Raw genomic sequence first — 26744 nt, 5'->3', positions numbered from 1 at the left:
ACTGGGTGACTTAAACAACAGAATTTAATTTTCTCACAGTTTTGGAGGCTAGAAGTCCAAGATAGAGGTGTCAGCAAGTTTGATTTCTTCCGAAGCCTCTCTACTTGACTTGCAGACGGCCTCCTTCTCGCTGTCTCCTCACAAGGTCTCACATTGTCTGTGTCCTAATCTTCTCTTCATATAAGGACAATAGTCATATTGGATAGTGTCCCACACATTTCACCTCATTTTACCCTAATTATCTCCTTTAAGGCCCTCATTTCAAGTACAATCACATCACGTACTGGAGGTTAGACTTCAACATATGAATTTGGGGTATGCAATTCAGCTAATAACAGCGATGTTTGTCTTTTTCCTTTTGACTAAGAATTCCTTTTTCTTTAATTTCCTTATTTGCAAATAAGAAAACTAAGGTTTTCAAAGAGTAAATGGTTTGTTCACAGCTGGGTAATGGCAAAAACCATAGATTGATTGATTTTTCCAAAGGATGGCAGTAATTTTTAATTCTTTTTATTTGTGTATACTTCAAACACAATGTTACATTAATTTCAGGTATACAACATAGTGATTCAACATCTCTAATGCTATGGCTCACCACAAATATAGCTCCCATGTGTCACCATACGGTGATATTACAATATCATGAACTATATTCCCTATGCTGTACCTTTTATTCCCATGACTTACTCCATAACTAGAAGCCAATATCTCCCACTCCTCTTCATTCATTTTGCCTATCCCTCCATCCCTCTTCCCTCTGGCAGCCATCAGTTCTCTGTATTTATAGGTCTGATTCTGCTTTTTGTTTGTTTATTCATTTTTTTTTTTTTTAGATTCCACATATGAGTAAATCATATGGCATTTGTCTTTCTCAGTCTGACTTATTTCACTTAGCGTAATACCCTGTAGGTCCATCATGTTGTTGAAAATGACAAGAGTTCATCCCTTTTTATGGCTGCATAATATTCGTGTGTGTGTGTGTACTGCATCTTCTTTATCCATTCATCTGTCAGTGGACACTTAGGTTGTTTCTGTGTCTTGACTGTTATAAATAATGCTGCAGTAAACAAAGGGGTGCATATATCTTTTGAAATTAGTGTTTTCATTTTCTTTGGGTAAATACGCAGTAGTTTAATTATTGGATCATATGGTGTTTCTATTTTTAATTTTTTGAGGAACCTCCATACTGTTTTCCACAGTGGCCATATCATTTATATTCCCACCAGATTTATTATTTTTGACGTCAGTGTCCTTTGCTCTATGCCATTTAATTCTAATGAGGTAAATCAAGGATATAGTACATGTAGTAGTACTCTTGCCTTTGCATATTGACTTTGAAAGAGACATATAATGGCATTTGCTGTTTGTTTCCATGAAGCTTCATAGGGTTTCATTACTTTAGTAAATTATATAAGCTAGTGGTTAATCTCCATTCTAAAAGACCAAAAACTCAATTTTTTCAGTAACATCATACGTGTTAAGGCTCAGAGAAATGAACTTATGGTTAGGGTTTCTGAGAGACTAATTGTATGCAAAATTCCAATTTATTAATTTTAATGAGAAATATGTATGTCATATAATATTCTTTCTGTATAATCACCTCTTCATGGACTATTAAATTACAGATAGAGGGTTTATTTATTCATGTAACATACATTTAATGGAGCAGTTTGTAAAATACATTGGGTAACTGGAGAAGGTTCGTTATATAACCCAAATTGTGTGGGATGGATTTGTTGTTAGGGAAGGCTCTGAAATAGATCACACATAAATGGGTAATGAAAGATGAGTAGGAATTATGGAGGGTGGCCAGGTGAAGACTGCAGGGGGAGAGCAGCCCAGGCCACTAGCCTTGTGTCCTGGGGTAAATTATTTAAGCTGCTCTGAGCTTTAATGTCCTTATGTTTAAAATAAGAATAATACATTACAATAACAACTGGAATTGTTGAGAGGCTTAAATGACATGGGTATATAAAACACTTAGCACAATGCCTCACACATAGTAATTACCGAATGAACGTTAGTAGCTATTCTAGGAAGAAAAGATAGACAAAACAAAGGCAGAAGGAATCAAGAAGTAGTTAGAAAATTGCATGTACTTTAACCATAATGAAGGATTTTGGAAGAAAGGAATGAGGAAAGTAGAAAATCATCCTAAATATAACCAATTTTTCTTTAGTATATTTTCTCCAGACTTGTGTTTATACAAATACACATATGCATGTTTCAGTTATTTGTCTTTAGATAGTGGTCGAAAGTGAAGTAATGATTGTAATAATGGTTGAAACCTCGGGGAGAGGGTAAAATTTAAAAAGAAAAGGGTGAGGACTGAATCCTAAGGAAAATTAAGAGGCTGCCAGAAGATAAGGAATTCATTGAATTCTTAAAAATTCTAACAATGTGGTATGGTGACAGATAGTAACTAGACTTATTGTGGTGACCATTTCGTAATGTTTATAAATACCAAATCACTATGCTCTATACCTGAAACTAACATAATATCATATGACAATTATTCAATTAAAAAAATTTTTTTAGGGAGACATGGTCAAAAGTGGAAGGAAAATCGGGAAAGAGTGATAACAGAAAAAAGGGACTAAAAAATTGGGGGGGTCAGATGCTACCCAGAAGGAAAATAGATAGTAAAAAGCATCCATTGGACTTAGAAAAGGGAGAAACATCACAATGGCCAGAATAGTTTCTTTGGGGTAGCAAGGGCAAACCCACATGACCCAACTCTTGAGAAGAGCTTAGGATAGTCCTTCTCAAATACACATCATGATACACAGAGAAAATGATAATATTTGAGCAGAGAAGACTGCCCAAGCCCAGAGGTGACTGGCCTAGCTCAACAGGATCCCAGTAGGTTCCACTCAGCAACCTTTGGGTATGAGAAAATCAAAGGGGATAAATACCTTGTCACACTTTGAAACTCTGCTTTAGGAGATAAATTGAGATGTGGGACAGCCACTGTGGACAGTTTAGCTATAAAAAGTAAAGGAGAAAAATGAGATGATGGGAAGAGAGTAAACTTGAAGAAGGGTCTTCTATTGTTTTTAATGAAGGAATTTTGAATATTGAAATACCTTTGAGGGATACTAATAGAAAAGAAGAGAGGTTGAAGATGGGAGAAGGGGAATAGAATTAAGATAGTGCAACATCCCTAAAGAAGAGGAATAGAAAGAAGGAAATCTTCCCCTATGACATGAAAAAATAATAGATACAAATGAGAGGAAGTTAGAAGGTAGGGTATAGAAAATTAGTTTTCACTCAAGGCCTCCATTATTCTCTATTAGGTTAAAAGTAAAGTAGGTAGTCTGCTCAGTGGAAGGATTTAGACCTGAGATAGAATGGTGAAGATTTGTATCCATTGTTACACAGCATGGAAGAGAAAGAGACACATAGAAGACTTCCCAAGCAGTTTTCAACGTGTACTTGAATTGGTAATAATCTTTTGCTGCATGATACCCCTGTGAAGTATATGGTGTATGTATTATTTCTCTCATTTAGAAATGAAAGTACTTTTATAAGAAGAAGGACTACAATCCTGGTTTCAAGACTTGGGTCTTTTTCTTATAGCTCGACTCATAATGGTGATGTACCCACATTATAAATGAAAAAGATTATGTCTGTCTTGTTTTGCACTATACTTTCAGGACAGACCCTAAGACTTGGTACATAATAGGTGGTCATTAAATACTTATTAAGTAAATGCATGGATGACCTCTTGCAAATAATTAGATACATTTATAAATTTTTTCAAACACATTTATAATTTTGTTAAATTAATGTATCATTTTATAGGATTTCCTCCTAATAGAAAGCTTAATTCAGAATATTTTTCTCAAATTGAAAATAACTTTTTAAAAAATATATAATGTCAGAGCTAAAACTTCTAAAACAAAATATGGGGTGAGCAAAATAAATGGGACATAAAAAGCACAAACAATGAAAGAAAATTAAATAATTTTTCCTTTTTGCAAGACACCATTATGAGAAAGAAAAGTCAAGCTACAGACTGGGAGAAAAGACTTGCAAAGCATATACCTGATAAAAGATTATATCCAGAATATAAAAAGTATTGTTACTACTCAGTAAGACAAAGTATAAAAATGAACAGAAGATTTGAACAGACTTCACCAAGTAAGATATACAAATAGAAAATAAGCACAGGAAAAGACAATGAACATTATTACTCATTAGGGAAATATAAATTCACATTACAATGAGAAATACCACTGCACAATCATTTGGCTAAAATTAAAGATTCTGTCCATACCAAGTGTTGATGCTGTAGGAGACAGTTTGTTATAACATTAAGTAGACATATAATATTACCATACAACTCAGGAATCCCAATACTACGTATTGCCTATAAGAAAAAAAAAACATAAATTGCCATACGTCCATCTATTGATAATTGGGTAATCATACTGTGATATATCCATACAATATATACTTTTCAGCAGTAGAAAGGAATAAACTACTGATTCTACTCAACAACATGAAGGAATCTCAAAAGAATTATGTCACTTAAAAAATGTCAGACACAAAATATATGAAATTCTAGAAATGGTAAAATTGTAGTGACAGAAACCAGATCAGTGATTGCCAGCATGGAAAAAGGAGATTGACGACACAGGGGACATAAGGCAATTTTTTGTGAGGAGATGGGAATGTTATTTGTGTGTGTGTGTGTGTGTGTGTGTGTGGCGCGCACATGTATGGCTATAATCAAAAAGACAGATGAGTTGGAGAAGGTGCAAAAAAATTGTTACCCTCCTGTATTGCCGGTGGGAATGTAAAATGATGGAGCTGCTTTGGAAAACAGTTTGGCAGTTGCTCAAAAGGTTAAAACAGAGGGAGTTACCATAGCAACCCGCAATTCCACTCCTAAATATATGTCCAAGAGAAATGAAAATATATGTCCAAAAAAAAAAAAAGAAAATATATGTCCATACCTGTATATGAATGTTTATAGCAACATTATTCATAATAGCCAAAAAAGTGGAAACAACCCAAATGTCTGTCAGTTGATGAACGGATAAATTGTCTTCTATACTGGAAGGTTATTCAGGATTAAAGTGAATGAAATACTGATGCATACTACAGCATGGATGAACCTTAAGAACAGTTTGCTAAGTGAAAGGAGTCACAGAAGACCATATATTGTATGATTTTATTTATATGAAATATTCAGAATAGGGAAATCTATAACAGGAGAAAGTAGATTAATAGATTACTAGGGCTAGAGGAGGTGCAAGTGAATAGCAGTGACTCCTGTTGGAAAGGGGTTTTTTTGGGGACAGGGAGAAATCTAAAATTAGATTGTGGTAATGGTTTTACAGCCCTGTGAATCTACACTAAAAACCATTGAATTACACATTTTAAATATGTGAATTATATGATATATAAATTATATTTCAGGCTACTGTTTACATACACCCCTAATTTGTTTTCTCAAAAAAAAAAGGTTGTTTTTTTAAATCAATTGAAGATACTAAGGTTTTTCAATTATTGTGTTGTTAGAAAGGAAAGGAAAGTACTAAAAGTGGTTTAAATTATATAGAAGATGCATCTGTGCATCTTATATATTTTGTACATAAAATTTTTTTAATAATTTAAAATATGCATATTTTTCCAAAGGAAAAATTTTCACCTAAAATTTATCATTAGCTTCCATTTGTTAAATATTTGCTATATACTAGGCCATTTGCTGTAATAATTTAATGTCCCTCAAAATAAGGTAGTATTATCTTCAGTTTACTGATGAGGAAGCAGTCTCAAAACCAAAAATCACATCTGTTTTTACTTAAAATAGTATCATCTTGCTACATAGACTGATTTTTATTGACCAACTAATATTCCATTTTGTGGTGGTTAGGTATGTTTGAAAAATTAATTCCATAATGTTGGACAATTAAATGGTTTTTTAAATATTTAAATTCTAGTTAGTTAACATATAGTACAGTATTGGTTTCAGGAGTAGAATTTAGTGATTCATCACTTATATACAACATCTGGTGTTCATCACAGTAAGTGCCCTCCTTAATACCCATCACCTATCTAGCCCATCCCCCACCCCCCTCCCTCATCAGCCCTCAGTTTGTTCTTTATTGTTAAGAATCTCTCACGGTTTGTTTCCCTCTCTCTTTTTCTTTTCTTTCTTTCTTTTCTCTTCCCATATGTTTGTCTGTTTTGTTTCTTAAATTCTATATATGAGTGAAATCATACGGTATTTGTCTTTCTCTGACTGATTTATTTCACTTATAATACACTCTAGTTCTGTCCACATCATTACAAATGGCAAGATTTCGTTCTTTTTGATGGCTGAGTAATATTCTATTGTATATATGTACCATCTCTTCTTTATCCGTTCATCAGTCAGTGGACATTTGGGCTCTCTCCACAGTTTGGCTCTTGTTGATAAGGCTGCTTATAAACATCAGGGTGCATGTGTCCCTTAGAATCTGTATTTTTGTAATTAAGCGGTTTTTTAATTGATGAATCTATTTATGAATATAACATGATGCTTTTGATGAACTGCTTCTTTGCTGTGAATTTCTAGGAATGTAATTACTGATTCAGTAAATTATCAGGGATTAATTTAAACATCTTTGTCCATGTTTTTGTTAACTATTTGCTTTTTGCTTTGAGTGAATTGTCATTTGTCCATTTAGCAGCTGCTCTCTTTTGTTTTTCCTAAGATTGTAAATGATATCTTTATACATAGAAATCAATAGTAAATTATATTTCCAGTATGTGTCGTTTAATTTTAGTTTTGTTGTTTTTCAGTAGAGTTACACATGGAGTTTGGTCGGTGGTGTAGGGAGATAAACTAAAATATATCTCAGCTGTCAAATAGGGAGCAAAGTTTAAAAAAAGTTTTTTCTCCATGAACATATTTGTATCTGATGTTTAGATTCTGTATGTATTCTGCCACAGTGCAATTAGGATACAGTTACTAATCTAGTAAGATTACTAATTGAGATTTTCTCGTTTTAATAGTGCACTGGTAAAACTGATGAATAAATCAATAGAGGGGACAGCAGATGATGAAGAGGAGGGTGTAAGTCCAGATACAGCTATTCGTTCAGGACTTGAACTTCTTAAGGTACTTTTGAGATAATTTTGTCTCCATGCATTTCCACAGTTTTAATTTGAACTCCCATAAGGATATGCAAGAGTTGGACTTTATTTCACTGGAAACTATTTGAAAGATTAAACATTTGTGGTAGAAATCACAGTTTATAAAAATGTGTGTTTTTACATTACAATAATGTAATTGTTTTACATTATAAAATAATAATGTTTTGGGGGTTTGCGGTTTCATCATTTGCATGCCTGTATTTAATAACATGTGCTTGTACCAGTATGTTCTAAATGATCTAGTCTTACCTTTCATCTGGAGCAGTAGGATTGCTCACAGGAATTACATAATAATAGCATCTGTCTGATCAGGGAATTTTTAAACAATTGCTAATCATATTTATATTCTTATGCCAAAGAATTCAGAGAATAGAGCAATTAGTTAAGAGCCAGGTCAGACAAGACTTTATGGATAAGATATGACTTAATCTAGGGGAAACACAGCATCATCAAAGAAGATAATTCTTGGCATATTTTAGGAATTGTTGGGAGTCTAGCCTAACCAGAGAAAAGGACTGCTTTGGGGAATAATGGGAGACAAAATTGGTTTTAGATTGTGGAATGCTGTTGGAGCAGAAAGGTGTTATCGGGGTCTTTCATTCTGGCTTTTAATATGGTAACAGCACTTGACAGAGCTTTCATCAGATGGAGTAAAGAGGAGAGGAAATTGAAGGCAAAAAATGTTTAGATCATTACAATATATAAACTAAGGGAGAAGAGACAAATCAATGCAGTGGACGTGAGAAAGAAAACAGTGATGGGATTGTACTAGAATGGTCTTAAATATAATTTCATGGAAATAATTGATAATGATGCTTCGTAAGAAAGATTCTAATTATATTTTTAATGATGAGGTTATATTTTTAAGTAGTTTTAAGAGTGAAATCATCCTTAAGATGAACATTTTTAATAGGTTTTTTCAGTTTTTCAAATTTGATTCTCGTTTTTTCTGTAAGTAAAACTTAATAAGGTTTTATATTATCAACTTATTTAACATGTCAACGTATTATCTAAATATCAACAAGAACCTAACCAAATGAGACAATCTCTTTACTTTATAACCCAGTAAATAAATGCTTATTGAATAAGTTAATGAAGACTACATACTCCATCCCCTGCCCCTCACTTCTCCACTTAGCCCTTATTACTGATATTATGCTAACTAAATTGTTCCCACTTCATAGAAAGTAAACTTTGTAGACATGTGATGTCTAACTTGCTGTACATTCCTTTGGGATAGACTGGGACTTATGTAGGCATAAATAAGGGAATAATTATTTATGTTTGTAATCATGATAAAAGTTCACAGTTATGGCTTGTTTATAGCTACACCCAGTGCACTTTTTGTGATGGATTCCACTTAAAATATCCCTTATAGAGTATCTTTTTGCCAGCGAAATAAAGCTGAGTTAACATTTTGTTCACTTCACAATATCGCAGTCCATAAAAAAGGAGCCACGTTTTCTGCATTCCCAGTATCAGGATAGACTAAGAGGTGAAGAAGAAGATAGGGCAAAGGCTATAAATCAGCTCTCTTAAGGAATCTAATGCACAATATTTCTGCTAATGTCTGATTAAATGCAACAAATTGCAAAGGAGGCTATGAAATAAAATCTTCATTCTGTATAGCTAGCATATGCAGCCCAATATTTTGAATTGTATTTATAGTAGAAAATATAATTATCTTTTAATGGATTAAAACCATTGTCTGTACTTCTAAAGCTGTATCTATTCCTCCAGGTTCTGTCTTTCACACATCCTACCTCGTTCCACTCTGCAGAGACATATGAGTCCCTGTTACAGTGCCTCAGAATGGAAGATGACAAGGTAGCAGAAGCTGCTATACAAATTTTTAGAAATACAGGCCACAAAATAGAAACAGACCTACCCCAGATACGATCGTGAGTATATTTTTTCTCATGGTAAACACAAAGTGGTTTTTGTTGTTGTTGTTTTAACACAAAAGTTTTTTAAGTGTGGGAGCCATACAGTCCATTTTCCCTTTCATGGAGGAAGATAGGAGCGAGGAAAGAGAATTTTTACTTAGAAGCTACTTGTCTGGGGGCAACTGGGTGACTCAGTCTGTAGGGCATCCAGCTCTTGATCTCAGGGTCATGAGTTCGAGCCCCATGTGGGGCGTGGAGCCTACTTAAAAAAAAAAAAAAAGCTACTTTTCTGTATCCTTTGTTTTATCTTTACTCTGCCTCATTCTCCTCCTCCACCATTAAAAGAACAAACTGAAACTTTGTTTATAACAAGATTTTTAAATATTAATAATCAAGAGTTTTCACAGAATTTCAAATTTATGGTTAATATATCTTCGTTATCTAAGTATGTTCATTTTTTTTTTCTCAGCTGGTTTAAATTCCATAGCTGCCACCTTCATGTCTCACCAAAGAATGGGATAATCAAGTAGTGTGCTTAATAGCGTATCTTATTAGTTGGTTGGTTGTTGGCAGTGGTGCTTTGATAATTTTGATCTCTCTCTCAAGCTTACCTTTCCCCTTTCACCATAAGAATGAAATACATGTTGATATTTTTACTTTGGCATCTTAAGGAGGTTGCCTTAGGATCAAATTTGTGCTGAGAGTTTATATTTAGACAAAAGATGTGGGAGATGTCTTTTGGAAGAAAAACACATTGCTGATAGCTGTTGAATCACATGTTCAGGGTATATGCAAATAGTTTTGGATATATCCAAATCAAACCAGTTTTTCCTTACCAGGTAATAATAGGATAAGAGGACTCCTGACTCCTAGTTTTTATTAAATTTGTGAGCTAATAGTTTAATTTGAGAAATAAGTCAATGTTTATTGTACATTCTCTTCATTCTCAGAACTGTACTGGCTAATAATAAAGAATTAGTACAGTCAGTCCCTGTTCTCAAGGAGTTTATAGTCTAGAGAGAATAATCTTTATATTTGTACATTGAAAAAAAACCATTGACACAGTAGGATAAAGTTTCTGGTGAGTTTTTCAAGGTAGGAGAACCTTTTTTAAGGTAAAGGATTTATTCTTAAAGGAATTCTATCCAAAATGAAGCAGTGGAAAAATGGGGATAGATGGAATCATTAATTTTTGGACACAAGGAATAAAACCTCTTATTCTTTTTTTTTTTTTTTTAAGATTTTATTTATTTATTTGACACAGAGCACAAGTAGGCAGAGCAGCAGGGAGAGGGAGAAGCAGGCTTTGGCTGAGCAGAGAGCCCAACTCAGGGCTCCATCCCTGAGCCAAAAGCAGACGTTTAACCGACTAAGCCACCCAGGCGCCCCAAAACCTCTTAAGACTAATTAGAAAAGGATGCCTGGGTGGCTCAGTCGGTTAAGCGTCTGCCTTCGGCTCAGGTCATGATCCCAGGGTCCTGGGATCGAGCCCCACATCGGGCTCCCTGCTCAGCGGGAAGCCTGCTTCTCCCTCTCCCTCTCCCTGCCGCTCCCCCTGCTTGTGCTCTCTCTCTAATTAAAAAAAAATTTTTTTTAATCTTAAAAAAAAAAAAGACTAATTAGAAGGAAGGAGAGAATCATTGAAAAGCAGAGAAGCACAACAGTGCAGGCCTCAACAATAACCTTGATGGCATCATTAGATTATAGCACACTAGAACAACAAGGAAAAAGGTTAAAGTTGATTTATGTGTTGTCATTTCATTAGACTAAGAAGAATTAATAATACGTTTAACAACAATTTGATCAATGCTGCGTCTCCCTTTGTTACTTGTGTTATTTATAAGAACTGTTACTGGTAAATGAGTTTGTGAGAGAAAGACAGTGCTCAGTTAAGGAGGCTGCTTGGGCATAGAAATCCCTAGCTTACCATTTTAAACCTGCGTACAAAGAAATGTGGCATACTCAGAAATGTCAAATCCACTTTATGCTGACTAGCATATGTTCCAGTTTTTTGGTTGAGGTGCATGACCTGGAATCTGGGGTACTTGCTCTTAATGTCCAGCCTCCTGTTTTCATGAGAGGACCCTTTTTCACCATTGTATTTGACACAACTGACCTTATAATCTATAAAATAGGACCACTGCAGTAAATGAATGACAGGTATTTTTCCTTATATTTTTTTTGCCTTAAATAGATTTTCTTCTGATTAAAAAAAAATATGTGTATGTTCATTGTAAAAAGCTGAAACTTTAGGGTATATAAAGGAGAAAAAGAGTCACTATCAACACTTCGTAATTTTTAAGAGTATTTTATCTACTTGATGTATATACCTGTTTTTTTATAGGTTGATACACACATGCTGTTTTCTTCGTACAGTGTTTTCCCATATCATCAACATTTAATGCTTAAGACTGTAATGTAGGACAATAAAGTACATACTGTCCTAAGGAAAGATTGTTTTACTTTGATCTTCAGTGTCAATTTGGAGGTTAAGTGCAGGGATCTTGGAACAGAAGTACACATCTTCACATCCCAACCTCACCAAATACTAGCTCCGTCAGCTTAAGAAGCTTAAATAAATAATATTTTTGTCCTTTAGTTTTCTTATCTGTTTAATGTAACAGTCCTCTTTGTGTGACTGTGAGGATTAATTGACTTAATCCATGTAAAAACACTTAGAAAGGTGCTTGGCACAAGTACTCAATAATCGTTAGATGCTTTTATTACTCCTCTACCAATATATGTCTGTATCCTTGCATACTTTGTTTCACTGGTATCATTTCAACTTTTTAATAAAACTTGGCCTTTTGCTACTTTTTTCCATGACTGCTTTAAAATAACTGAAGGGGATTGTGAAAGGGAAATGGAAAATTAGGAATATGTACTTAGAAGGTAGATATAAGAGTATGGCATGGGGCAAGTTTTAGATTATAAATTAAGGGTGGCTTGTTTATTTCTCCATATTCATGAGGTGGCTTTAAAACAGAAATTGTCTCCCAAAGTAGCCTTTTTCTTTTTTTCTTTTTCTTTTCTTTTCTTTTTTATTTATTTATTTATTTATTTGACAGAGAGAGACTGCGAGAGAGGGAACACAAGCAGGGGGAGTGGGAGAGGGAGAAGCAGGCTCTCTGCCGAGCCCAGAGCCCAGTGCAGGGCTTGATCCCAGGACCCTGGGATCATGACCTGAGCCGAAGGCAGATGCTTAACGACTGAGCCACCCAGGCGCCCCCAGAAGTAGTTTTTCTTGAGACATTGTATTTCTTGGATTATAGTTGAGGACAGATAAGGAGCTTTAAATCTTTCTGTAGATGAGGTAATTTTTAAGGGAGTCTCCTCGGGGTGCCCAGCTGGCTCCATCGGTGCGGCACACGGACTCTTGATCTCAGCGTCATGAGAGTTCGAGCCCCACATTGGGTGTAGAGATTACTTAAATAAAATTTAAAAAATAATGAGAGGCTTCTCTACCAGCATACATCCAAACAGTTATGGGAAAGTAGGTAGAGGAGACAACCAAAAGAACTACTTGTGGTGTATGGGCTTTTTTTTTAAACTATGATATTATTTTTTACAGGACCTTAATTCCCATTTTACATCAGAAAGCAAAGAGAGGTACTCCACACCAAGCAAAACAGGCTGTTCACTGTATACATGCCATATTCACAAATAAAGAAGTCCAGCTTGCACAGATTTTTGAGGTATATATAATATATAGGATGCGTTTATGGATGCGTTTATGTTGATTTTTATTTTTATGCTGTGTGGTTTGATGAAGATAGAAGGTAGATTTTTTTTGGCTGTTTTTTAGTCTCACCCTCGTATATAAATTCTATGGGAGCAGGGGCTCTCTTTTTTTTAGCACTGTATTCATAGCCTTTAGTTCACATTATATGTTCAAATCCTACATACAGAAGAATATTTTGTGTGTTTGTGTTAGAACATTTTACTTAGTTTTAGCTTTATTGGCTCTGTGGTATGTATCCTCAGAAAGTAACTTTAAACTACCCAGTTTAAAGTACCTGAAAACCCTACCTGAAAATTAGTCCTGTTTGCCTTTTCTTATGTGTGATCCTTGACCTGATTCCACTGTTGGGAAGGTACACCTGTTATTATAAATTGGATATAGTATCAGCAGAACCCAGTGAACACTTATTTATGGTCCATGGTCTTTAAAATGTCCCCATAGGGTAAGAAGTCCACCAACATAACAAGCCTATTATTGTAGATGGCTTGAAAATAATGCTGATTTGATGACGCAGAAATGTTCTTGTTTTTACTTCTGCCTTTTATGTGTGCTTTTTTTTTTTCCTGGATTCTTTCAATCTTATTGAATTTCAGTAGTTGAAATAAAAATTGAGTGTCTAATATGGCTGAAGCTACTTTTGATCATATTAGCACAGCTTTGGGCACAACAAACTCAGGAGGGTCAGGAACATTTACTGTTTCCATAGAATGTCTAGATATTTATAAAACAAAACTGGTAATTTTGACTGTTTTATTTTTATAGCCACTCAGTAGGAGTCTGAATGCTGATGTACCAGAACAACTTATAACTCCATTAGTTTCATTGGGCCACATTTCTATGTTAGCACCAGATCAATTTGCTTCCCCAATGAAATCTGTAGTAGCAAATTTTATTGTGAAAGATCTGCTAATGAATGACAGGGTAAGTTTCTAATTTAATTAAATTTAGAATAAGACTAAAACTATTTACATCTTTATCACAGAAACATTTCTGCTTCTCTATTTAATTTTCCTTTTAAATTATTGTGTTTTCCCTCCTTATTTACTTAAATTTCCAAATGACATCCTGACTTTATGTAGCTATTACCAGAACTTAACATTTAAGAAAGAAAAAATGAGAACATGAGATGGATGAATCATGAAGTAAAAAATATAAGTCAAATGCTATTATCCTAACATTTGAAGGACAATTTACTGGAGTGCTAGAATTTTATCAGATGTTGTTAAAAATATGAGTGGATTTGTATTTAACTAGTGTTTTGAAATATAATTACATTGCATTTTTGGCACTAGATGCACATTTTAGTTATTGAAGTGTGTGGGGTGGGTACACACACGTGTATGTGCATACATGCTAATTTATTAACTCTGGGCTGGAGCCTGGGAATATACAGCTTGAAAAGGCACGCCAAGTGATTCCTGAAACACACCTCTGATTAAGAATCACTACTTTACCAAGTAGATCTAAATTAAAAAGTTGTTGAATGAAGACAAATCTGTTTTACCTGCTGGATCATTGTGGATGACTTTCAATGCAGTGCTAATTTATCCAGCTTACCTCTTCCTTCCACATGATCCAATAGTCTTTGGAACCTTCGATATCTAAACTTAAAAAGAAAGACATTTGCCCGTGCATTCCATCCTCTTTCCCTTCCCCCATTTGGATGTAATAGACAAGAATGGAAGAGCATGGTCAAAGTGTCATTTCCCACTCAACACATTCAGGCTGTTCTTTGCACTACTGATAGATATGAATGGCAACAAACGTGAAATTTAAGACCCCTCTTAGATTGACTAGATTGTAGTTTACAATGGCTCTTTTTTGTTGCTGTTTGTGTGGTAAAATATGCCTAATATAAACGGCATTTTTGCCATTTTTAAGTGTCTATCACTTACATACACCAACATTCTTGTTTTTGTTGTTGGGTGGGTGTTTTTGTTTGATTTGGTTTTTTAAAAAATAAAAAGTTTTATACCCTGTATGCCTCCTGTATACATAGGAAATACCCAGGAAAGCCAAACAACTCTCCAGAATGACCCAAAGTACCACCTAAAATATGTACCCACATTTTTTGTGTAACTGTCACCACTATTTTCAGAACATTTTAATCTCAGAAACTCTGCATTCATTAACCAGTAACTCCCATTGCTTCCTTCCCACAGCCTTTGGTAACACCTCTGTTGTACTTTGTTCTGACTTTGCATTTGCCTCTTCTAGATACCTCTTATCATACAATATTTGTCCTTTTGTTCCTGGCATATTTCACTTAGCATAATGACTTCAAGGTTCATTTGTGTTATGTATCAGAAGTTAATTCATTTAATGCCAGAATAATGTATCTGTAGCCTACATTTTTTTTATTCATCTGTTAATGGACAGTTGTGTTTTTTCCCACCTTTTAACTTTTGTGAATAATGCTGATGGGAACATTTGTGACCCTGTTTTCAAATCTTTTCGATCTGTACCTCGGAGTGGAATTGCTAGGTCACATGGTCATTCTATGTTGTACTTTTTGAGGGACCACCACACTGTTTTCCACAGTGGCTGTACCATTTTTGCATTCCTAACATCAATGCACAAGTCTTCCAATTTTTGTCACATCTTTGCCAATGCTTCCTCTTTTCTCTGTTTTTGATAATGGCCATTCTAGTGGATGTGAAGTAGTATCTTGTGGTTTTGGTTTGTGTTTCTCTAATGACTAACAGTGTAAAGGTTTTGTGTGTTTTTTTTTTTCCATGTGCTTTTGGCCATTTGTGTATCTTCTTGGACATTCAGAGTCCTTTGCACACTTTTAATTGGGGTGTTTATTGTTGCTGAGTTGTAAGAATTCTTTATATATACTGAGTATTAAACCCTTGTCAGATATTTGCCAAATCAAAGATGATGAAGATTTTCCCCTGTATCTTCTTTTAAGAGTTTTAATAGTTTTAGCTCTTAAATTAAGATCTTTGATTTATTTTTTTTGAGTTAATTTTTGTATATGATGTAACAGTTCATCTTTTTTTTGCTTGTGGATATCTAGTTTTTCCAGCACCATTTGTTTGAAGTAATTGGCCTTAGCAACCTTGTTAAAAATCAGTTGACCATATATGTGAGGGTTTTCTGGGTTCTCTATTTCATTCCATTGGTCTATATGCCTATACATGTCAGTGCCATCCATTTTGTCTTGATTACTATAAATTTGTAGTAAGTTTTGAAATCAAGAAGTTCAAGTCCTCCAACTTTGTTCTTTTTCAAGCTCTGGTGACTTTCCTATAGGTTTCCTAGAGCACTGCATTGTTCAGCATGAAAAACTTAATGAAGGAAACTCTAAAAAATCTTTCTAAGAGTTAAATATATTCAATTGTCTATAGTCAACAGGTGAGAAGAATGGAAAATTATGGTCTCCAGATGAAGAGGTTTCCCCTGAAGTACTAGCAAAGGTAAATTTGTGTAGGCCTTGATAACTTTTGTGTTGAAATAATGAACATTCATAGACACCCTTTTTCTTTAATCTGACAGCTAATAGTATTTTTAAATGAGGTACTTTATTTTTAAATCAAAAGTTGTTTCTCTCAAAGAAATTATAGTCCTCATTGAGTTATTTATATATAGATATGTCAGCATCTTCTGTAGAACTTCATGCCTGCTAAAATAATTTCAGTGAGGCTGTTTTACACAGAAATTGTAGGATGTCGATGCTCAGAAGCATCTCAGGTCTAGCCTAACTACCACTCTCTATAAAAATATGAATATTAACTTGGCAAAAACAGATGGCTGTCATCGAATTGGTAACTTTTGATAGATACAAAATGTCTCTCAGTAAAACTAATTTTTAAAGTGGTGGTATTGGGGTTGAAGACAAGACTTGTTTTGTTACCATCTTCCTTGATAATCTGTTTCACCTTGTATAGCTTCCTAGTCTGTTCCATCAATTCTTTTTTCCAGATTGTCAATAAATTTCGTAAATAACACCTAGATCCTTTAGCTAGTTCTTTCACATGTATTGGTAGCAATCTTTTGAGTATAAACCTCCAAGAAATTATGACCACAAATAATTATGGAATCTCCTAGTTTTTTTAATCAGGATAGTCAGATAGAATCAGACTTAGTGGTTTCTTCAAAGTAGTTTTTGCAGTACTATAAAAATATTAAAGTCTATCTAAATAGCTCATTTTAATCACTATAATAGGTATAGTTTAAATAGTTATTTTTAAACGATATATTTTCAAATAATTTGAAAATTTTGGGCAACTGCAAAAAGCCTGGGTTCAGGAGCCAGACTTTGGGCAAGTTATCTATCATAGTAATGTGTCTCTGTTGCCTTATCTATTGGAAATAAAAACACCTCCCTTGTAGGCTTGTTTTGAACATCAAATAAGTTAATACATGTACAGCTCTGGGAAAAGTGCCTATTATCGATTAAACAATAAATATTCTTACTGTTATTGTTACTATCCTACAGACTTGTTTAATAAAACATGTCCACCAGCAATTAAGCAACCTCACTAATCTAATTGACATAAATTAATCTTCCCTTTAATTGGAATTTTAAGTTCCTTTTTTTTTTAGCATGTTAATATTTTATAGGTACAGGCAATTAAACTTCTGGTAAGGTGGCTGTTGGGTATGAAAAACAACCAGTCTAAATCTGCCAATTCAACTCTTCGATTATTATCAGCGATGTTGGTTAGTGAGGGTGACCTGACAGAGCAAAAGAGGATCAGGTGAGATCTTTCTTCCTTTCCAGTTTTTACAGCTCAAAATATTGGTAGAACTTACATAGTAGGAATTATTTACCTAATTAATATTGCATGTTGTAATTGCACCATATGCTTTGGGATCAGATCTAATGTACTCACTTGGGGTTTTCAACTCAATGATGATGGAATGTTTCTTTTCTAAAGACCAACTTTTTCCAGTGAATGTTTAGTCATAATCACTATATGTTACAGTTGGCTTCAACATTTTTGGTTCACTTAGGCAAATATCTGTTGAAATACTACACTTTGCAAAACACCATGAAAAAGCATTGCAGCAAAAACAGATAAGATTCAGTTCCTACCTTTTACCCTGTAGTATAGTGATTGGACAAGGTGGGTGACTGGATACCACGAAAAGAATACAAGCTTCAGTGGAGGGGTTCAAAGGAGGAAAAGTCACAGCCCTCCTGGTGGTTTGCAGAAGATTAAAACAAGGTTCTGCGAATGCAAAAAACCAAATTGTTTCCATTTCTGCACATTTTCACTGTGTTGTGAAATCACCATTTCTTTCTGTTCATTTTAAGATGAAAATAAAAGCAAATTTTTCATGACCCTTGTTTGTTTCAAATTCTTGATTTACTAGGGTCCAGGAATACCAACAGATAAAACTACAGAATTCTACTTGTGATGCATTCCTACTTTAAAATGTGTTATTACAGGACAAATTTAACTATTCATTTATGCATTCATTATTTATTGAGCACTGTCATCCTAGGTACTGCTGTGCTTTTTTTTAAAGGTATAAAATCTCTCCTTCCAAGGAATATGCATTTTAATGGAGGAGATTATGAAATGAGCAAATTACGGTAAAGATGCTGAATGGTTTGATAAACTGAAGAAAACCATGGAAAATTATCTTTATCATAGAATAAACCAAGGGTATTGTAGGAACAGATTAGAAGATTAGAGCTGAGTTAGGGATAATAAGTTTTACATTTGGGGAAACTGTGGCAAAGGCTTAATAATGAGCTCTTATAAAGTAGTGATAAATAGGCAGAATCCTCAATAGAGATGAAGACTATGAATTATCAGTTTACCTTTTTAAAAATGTTTAACATCAACTAAATACAATAAATACAGTTTAAACTTAGTGATACCTCTTGACTATAAAATGAGCAAAATATTTTTTAAAGTAATCACTGTTTCATGGGTTCAGGGAAATGGGTCCCCTCATTACTCCTATTAATATAAACTGGCACAGTCTTGGCAGGACAGTTTGGCATTTTGTGTCTAGATCCTTATAAATGTTACCCTTTTGACTCTATTTTTACACTCATGAAATAATAAAAGAATCATACAAAAACATACATACAAACATGTTCTTTCCAGCATTTTTAATCACAGAAAATAAGGGATTGGTTAATTGTGGAACACACATGTCATGAAATATTAGGCAAATCTTAATTAGGTATTATATATGCCATGGTTTAGCTTGAGCTCTAGAATCAGAAACTTCTACAACTCTCCACTCCATTTACTAAGCGTGTGAACTTCTACAAATCACTTTTCTAAGCCTCAATTTGCTCACTTACAGAGTGAAAATTAGATAGTGTTCACACAGCCTAGCACAGGCTTAAGCACCCAGATGGTAGCTTTTTTTTTTTTTTTTAAATTCCTGAATCATTTGTCTCAGAGGCCATTTGAAGTTCCCTCAAGAATACCAGTGTTCGGGGCACCTGGGTGGCTCAGTCGTTAAGCGTCTGCCTTCGGCTCAGGTCATGATCCCAGGGTCCTGGGATCGAGCCCCGCATCGGGCTCCCTGCTCCGCGGGAAGCCTGTTTCTCCCTCTCCCACTCCCCCTGCTTGTGATCCTGCTCTCACTGTCTCTCTCTGTCAAATAAATAAATAAAATCTTAAAAAAAAAAAAAGAATACCAGTGTTCACTCTGATAATCCTGTAGTCCAGGAGTGCCATGTTGTCTCCTCTTGTATGCTAATGATGGACTCAGCCAGCTTTCCACGTTTCCTGAAGTCTTTAAAATGTCATAACCATGCTGTGTTTAACATAGAAGTTGAAATAACACTCACTGTCCTTTCATCTCATTCATTGTCCCATTTTACCAGTTAGAGAGTAAAAAACTATTGGGCGGGGGTGGAAGGGCTGGACCTCCTGGGCGGGGGGGTTTGGCTACAAAAGGAAGTCTGCCCCAGAGACTAGGTGCCCAGATAGACACTGGGTCTCATTTCCATATCCTTTACTCTTAGATATTTGTCTGATACATCCCCTTCTGTGGTATAAATCAGCTCCCCATTGCTAGCCCCTCCATTTCATCAGTCGTAGGCTTAGGCTAGATTTTTATTACGTGGGTGTATGTATGTACATGCATTTAAAAACTGTAGGAAACATTTAATATGATAGGTGATTTAATCAAGTTTTTTACAACGAATGTGTATTCCTCTTAAAATGAGGAATACCATTCCTGATGTAAATGGTTCTTCTTGGCATTGCAGTTACCGTAGTTGTGATCGTAAGTAGAGCTGCTTGGCTGTGGTAGAGGATCTACACTAGAACATAACTAAAAATGAAGGCAGATAAATTTATCATTAGTCACAATGATTTGAGCCTTTTTCCCCTGTGTTGAGTTCAAGGACTCAAAGTAGCTTTCCCAGATTTGTACATGATGTTATTTTAAGCATAAATTATGCTAAAGACCTTAACACCCAAAAAGGGATCAAAGCATTGTTATGAATGATAATGGTTATAGGAAATGTTTATTTCTTTTTTGTTTGTTTATAGTAAATCTGATATGTCTCGCTTGCGATTAGCTGCTGGTAGTGCCATAATGAAGCTTGCTCAGGAACCTTGTTACCATGAAATTATAACCCCAGAACAGTTTCAGCTCTGTGCACTTGTTATTAATGTAAGTAATCCTCTTATTTTTGTCAATTACTTGGTCTTCAAAGTTAAATACATTTACTTTCTGTGAATACAGATCCATTTACTGTGTGCACAAAAGGAATTGGTATTATAACTACTATTCTAACTAAATGTCCTTTAAGTATTGTTATTTATTCCCCAATATAATCGTTTTTTTAAAATGAAGACTTTTGGGACAAACTGCTCTTTAGTAAATGTTTCCCAGTTTTTTTCTTAACTGGGTTATTTTGTCATGGTTTTAAAAGTACTAACATTTAAGTATTTTTGGTTTTCTGCTGCTGTAGGATGAGTGCTACCAAGTAAGGCAGATATTTGCTCAGAAGTTGCATAAGGCTCTCGTGAAGTTACTACTCCCATTGGAGTATATGGCGATCTTTGCCTTGTGTGCCAAAGATCCTGTGAAGGAGAGAAGAGCACATGCACGACAGTGTTTACTAAAAAATATCAGTATACGCAGGGAATACATTAAACAGAACCCCATGGCTACTGGTAAGTAATTTTGAAAGCTCCAAGTGTGCAAATGTATCTTATGAGTGTATCAATTTATAGGGGGGTTTTATTTCCTATATTTCCATTGTAGTATATTTATAAAAACACTACAATTTTTAATTTTTATAGAATTCTGTTGCTATAGTTGTGATATACTTTTAACATCTAAAATCCTGGTTTCTAAGTGCTATTTATAATGTATAAAACTGTTTGGAGGAATTGTATTTTTCTTATGGGGTCAGCAGTGTGACTTGATTTAAACACTGCTCAGATGTCAGAGAGTAAAGAATTATTTTCCCAGCTTTACCAAAGACTCACTGTATAATCTCAAATTATTCTTTTGGCTTTAGTAGCTTTCAACATTGAAATGTATTTAACTATCATCTATATAGCATGTTGCCTGTAATTTTAAAATAACTGAGAAAAAATATGGAAACTGAAGTGGTTAGAATGCAAAACTAGAGAGGAATTTTATAAAAGCTATTATTACTATTGTTAATAATAATGTTTTCACTTTAGAGAAATTATTATCACTGTTGCCTGAATATGTAGTTCCATACATGATTCACCTGCTAGCCCATGATCCAGATTTTACAAGATCACAAGATGTTGATCAGCTTCGTGATATTAAAGAGTAAGTCATGTTGATTTTCAAGAATCTTAAAAATTTTTACTTACTGAAAAGATGATAAATTTTTTCCTGTTACTATTCCCATTAGAATAAAAACTTCTTTGTGGCTTTATTATAAATTTCATCTTACAAAATTTTTCCCATCTGTCAAGTTCTTTTTGATTCTTTTGTTTCCTGTTTGCAATTAACTGAGTTTTTGAAATAGGTTGGTTTGGTTGTTTTCGTTTTTATCTTATTTTGAGTATTTGTATTAAGATGGGTTTCAGTTACTTTAGTTCGATAATTTAGAAAGCCATGTAGTAAAAATTTCTCTTCTTGAAACTAAACTTCACTTTCATACTCAAAAGATGCCTTAAAAATATGCATGTACACATGAAATATTCTGTGGCAGGATTATGGTAGTACAAAATTAGGCTTGTTACACCAGTCACAGAGAGATGTGTATCTAGTGGAAAGACAGGCAAGTAAGCAATTAAAAAACACTTGCTAAATAACTGGTACTTCTTGTGTATGATACAGGGTGAAAGAGTGAGAAGCAGCCTAAGTTTGTCTATAGATGACCTCCAGGAAACTTTTTTTTTTTTAATGGGAAAAAATTGATTTATTTTGCTTTTAAATTCTGCACAACATTTTACTGAAAATGAAGTGATTTTTAATCTACAGATAAAAGACTCTAAATGGTACACAGGATGTTTTTTACAAGTTTGGTTTTAAAATAGATTTGAATTCACAGTAGGTCTTACACAATGATTTCAATAAATCAGGCACTCCAGAACATAGTGTGGAGGTGTAACAATTATGGGATGACTTCTTAATAGTCCAAGGATATAAAGACCTTTGAAAGAAATTAATCTTTCTGCAGTATTAACCCCTAAAAGCAATTTTCCTTTATAGACGACAACAGTATTGTCAGTTTCATATACTTTTTACTTTATAAAAGAACTCCCAGAGAAAGAAATTTCTGGAGGTTTTCCCAGATACATACAGCTATATTTTCTGTTATGCTTACAACATCTGCAAAGTGTGGCACATCCAGATCCAGATTCTTATGATCAAGGGCACTCATAACTGCCTCCTCCATGTACTCTCTGAGGTCGGTCAAATTCATAACCATTCCGGTAACAGGATCAGTCTTTATAATTGTGCCCATAGTCATTTGGATTGTTGCATTCCCCAAACAATTTCAGGTTTTCTTCATTACTCAGATTTGCTTTAGGGCCGATGGGTTGCACTGAGGGAGACAAGGTGGGACAGTTACGCCCAATGGCCAACGGCAACCACATTGATTGCCTTGCCTCTGACCTCCAAGAAACTTTAAAGCGGTATTTACTTTCTGTCCTGTTATTATGATTTTGCTTTGCACTCTTAAATTGGTACCTTCAACTTGTATTTAAAATTATCATGAGGGCGCCTGGGTGGCTAAGTTGGTTAAACTTCTGCCTTTGGCTCAGGTTGTGATCCGTCCTGGGATCAAACCCCACATCAGGCTCCCTGCTCAGCGGCGAGTCTGCTTCTTGCTCTCACTCTCCCTCTGTGCCCTTGCTCTCTCTCTCTCTCTCAAATAAATAAATAAAATCTTTAAAAAAATAAAAAATAAAAGTATTATGATTTTTGTATGTGTGACATTAAACCTTGTTCCTGATCTAAGATTGTAATCAACATTTATCTCTACCTGCTACAGCTTTCATCACTGAAAATATGTCAGTATCGTAATTGGAAGAGATATTATATCTTGTCCAACATTACTGTTAAGCATTGAGCTGTTGAGCTCCTTATATTTGGAAGGCTTGTCATTTCATTGTTGTTGCTTCCAATACATCATTCCAGTAATATTGTCTTTCTATTTCAAATGCTTGAAAATAAGTCTACGTTTAAAAGAAATTTTTTTTAGGGCTTTTAGTTGATCTATACTTTAAGAAGCCACATAATTAGGTTCTAGTCCCAGCTGCATAATGAAAAACTTTACTTCTCTGGCCCTCAATTGCCTTACCCATAAAATGCAAGAGATAAAATAATTAATTCCCAAAATGTCTTCCAATTCTTATTTTTGTTTATCTTGTAAATGTTTACATTTGTATTTACAATTTTTTTTCTTTAAAAACTTTTAGTTTGGCATTTCCCAGAAAGCACTTCCATAAAATAAAACACAAGGTCTATGTTAGAGGACGTTTTAGCATATTTCAGTTGCAAAGCAGTGATGTGGAAGAAGGATTAGACTTAAGAGAGATAACTATGATGTGGGAAGAAGAGTACTGACGTACAGGAAGTAATTGGAGTTAGAATTGAAATCACTGGCACATGTTTTTTTGTTCTGTCTAGCATGCAACATTTTTTAGGATCTTTAAACAATTTTAATTAGCATGTAATTTGAAGTGTTAAATAATATGTTTTTCAAACTGGTTTTTAACTTTGTGGTAATTATTAACTTATTGTGTCACTATTTGCTTTGGTATTCAAAGTCTTTTATGGTTTCATATAAATTTTAGAATTATTTCTTCTAGTTCTATGAAAAATGCCATTGATAAGGATTGCATTGAATCTGTAGGTTGCTTTGAAATAGTATGGACCTTTTAACAATATTCTTCCAGTCCATGAACATGGAATATCTTTCTATTTATTTGTGAGTTTTCAGTATCTTTCATTAATGTCTTATAGTTTTTGATATATAAATTTTTCACCTCCTTGGCTAAGTATATTCCTAGGTGTTATTCTTTTTGATGCACTTATAAATGGGAATGTTTTCATAATTTCTCTTTCTGATAATTATTAGTGTAAAATATACAACAGATTTTTGTGTATTGATTTTGTACTCTGCCACTTTATTGGATTTGTTTATTCTAACAGTTTTTTGATGGAGTCTTTTGGATTTTTTGTGTATAACATCTCATCTGCAACTAGTGACAGTTTTACTTCTTCCTTTCCAGTTTGGATGCCTTTTCTTTCTTTTTCTTGCCTAATTGTTCTGGCTAGGACTTCCAATACTTTGTTGAATAAAAGTGGTGAAGAGTTGGGGCGCCTGGGTGGCTCATTCATTGGGCATCTGCCTTCGGCTCAGGGCATGATCCCAGGGTCCTGGGATCGGGCCCCACATCGGGCTCCCTGCTCGGCGGGAAGCCTGCTTCTCCCTCTCCCACTCCCCCCTGCTTGTGTTCCTCTCTCGCTGTGTCTCTCTCTGTCAAATAAATAAAATCTTTAAAAAAAAAAAAAAGTGGTGAAGAGTGGACATCCTTGTCTTGTATGTTCCCTCTATACCCACTTCATTGAGAGTTTTTATCGTAAATGGATGTTGAATTTTGTCATTTACTTTTTCTGCATCTGTTGAGATGATCATGATTTTCATCCTTCATTTTATTAATGTGGTATTGATTCATTTGTGGATGCTGAACCATGCTTCCATCCCTGGAATAAATTCCACTCAGTCATGGTATATGATCCTTTCATTAATGTATTGTTGAACTCAGTTCGCTAACATTCTTTTGAGGATTTTTGCATCTATGTTCATCAGAGATATTGGCCTGTAGTTTTTCTTTTTTGTGGCATCCTTGTCTGGTTTTGGTATCAGGGTAGTGCTGGCCTTGTAAAATGATTTTGGAAGTCTCCTCTTCTCTTTTCTGGATGAATTTGAGAAGAATTGGTATTAATTCTTCCTTGAATGTTGGTAGAATTCACCAGGGAAGCCATATGGTCCTAGACTTTTGTTTGTTGGGTGGTTTTCAGTTATTAATTCAATCTCCTTACTAGTAATTGGTCTTTCAGATTTTCTATTTCTCTATGATCTAGTCTTGGTAGGTTGTATATTTCTAGGAATTTATTCCTTTCTTCTAAGTTGTTCAGTTTGTTAGCATATAATTTTTCATAGCATTCTGTTATGATCCTTTGTATTTCTGTGGTATTCATAACCTCTTTCATTTCTGATTTTTGAGTCCTCCTTTTTTCTTGGTCATTCTAGCTAAAGGTTTGTCAATTTTATCTTTTCAAAGAAACAGCTCTTAGTCTCATCAGTATTTTTTCCTATTGCCATTTTAGTCTATTTCACTTATTTCTGCTCTAAATTTTGTTATTTCCTTACTTGTACTAACTTTGGGCTTCATTTGTTCCTTTTTTCTCCTAGTTCTGTGTGGTGTAAAATTACTTTGTTTCCGGAGATAGGCATTTATCACTATGACCTTCACTGTTAGAACTTACCATGTTTGATGCTTTTGCTATATCCCGTAAATTTTGGTATGTTACATTTCCATTTTTGTTTGTCTCTAGGTATATCCTTTATTTCTCTTTTGATTTATCCTTTAACCGATTGTTCAGTAGCATGTTGTTGAATTTCTACATATTTGCTAATTTTTCATTGTTCTTTGTGTAATTTCTGATTTCATACCATTATAGTCGGAAAAGATGCTTGATGTTATTTCAGTCTTAAATCTATTAAGACTTGTTTTATGGCCTAACATATGATCTGTCTTGGAAAATGTTCCATGTGCACTTAAGAAAAATGTGTATTTGTTGTTTTTGTATGGAATGTTCTGTAAATATCTGTTAAGTCCATCTGGTCTAATATGTCGTTTAAGACCAATGTTTTCTTCTTGGTTTTTCTGTGGATGATTTGTTCATTTAACTAATTGGGGTATTAGAGTCCCCATATATCGTAAATTATAATAATTATATAAATACTATTGTATTTCTCCTTTTAGGTCTGTTAATTTTGCTTTATATATTTAGGTGCTCCTATGTTGGGTGCATAAATATTTACAAAGGTTGTATCTACTACTTTGTTGACCCCTTTCTTATTATGTAACGTATCTTTTTTGTGTATTATTACAGTCGTTGTTTTAAAATGTATTTTGTCTGGGCACCTGGGTGGCTCAGTTGGTTAAGCAACTGCCTTCAGCTCACGTCATGATCCTGGAGTCCCAGGATCAAGTCCCTCATCAGGCTCCCTGCTTAGTGGGGAGTCTGATTCTCCCTCTGATTCTCCCCCACTCATGCTGTCTCACTCTCCTCATTCTTTCTCTCAAATAAATAAAATCTTTTTTTTTTTTAAGTGTATTTTGATACAAGTGTAGCTACTAAAGCTTTATTTTGGTTTCCACTTGCATGTAGTATCTTTTTCCATCTCTTCACTTTCACTGGGTGTGTCTCTTGTAGGCAGCATATAGATGAGTCTTGTTTTTTTAAATCCATCCAGCCATTCCGTGTTTTTTGATTAGAGAATTTAATCCATTTACATTCAAGGT

The 26744-nt window shown here is 34.4% G+C and overlaps 1 protein-coding gene across 7 annotated transcripts in view; it reads left to right on the top strand.

Annotated features, from left to right (window-relative positions):
* The window catches only part of PDS5A (PDS5 cohesin associated factor A), a 129214-nt gene that overhangs the window by 75735 nt on the left and 26735 nt on the right, over window positions 1–26744 (top strand). For 4 of the 7 annotated variants that reach the window (XM_078068527.1, XM_078068526.1, XM_078068524.1 and 1 more), the window contains 9 exons: window positions 7009–7114; window positions 8890–9050; window positions 12607–12730; window positions 13540–13698; window positions 16131–16199; window positions 17347–17483; window positions 20256–20379; window positions 20681–20885; window positions 21405–21519. In XM_078068527.1, coding sequence (XP_077924653.1) covers window positions 7009–7114; window positions 8890–9050; window positions 12607–12730; window positions 13540–13698; window positions 16131–16199; window positions 17347–17483; window positions 20256–20379; window positions 20681–20885; window positions 21405–21519 — 1200 coding nt within the window. Of the gene's footprint in view, window positions 1–7008; window positions 7115–8889; window positions 9051–12606; window positions 12731–13539; window positions 13699–16130; window positions 16200–17346; window positions 17484–17835; window positions 18071–20255; window positions 20380–20680; window positions 20886–21404; window positions 21520–26744 lie in introns of those variants that run through there. The other 3 variants (XR_013446320.1, XM_078068528.1, XM_078068529.1) reach the window with 3 other exon arrangements.

The sequence above is a fragment of the Halichoerus grypus genome, chromosome 3 (assembly GCF_964656455.1).
Source record: "Halichoerus grypus chromosome 3, mHalGry1.hap1.1, whole genome shotgun sequence".
Lineage (NCBI taxonomy): Eukaryota > Metazoa > Chordata > Mammalia > Carnivora > Phocidae > Halichoerus > Halichoerus grypus.
The sequence above is the reverse complement of the archived record's forward strand: the minus strand, read 5'-3'. Positions and strand labels throughout refer to the sequence as shown.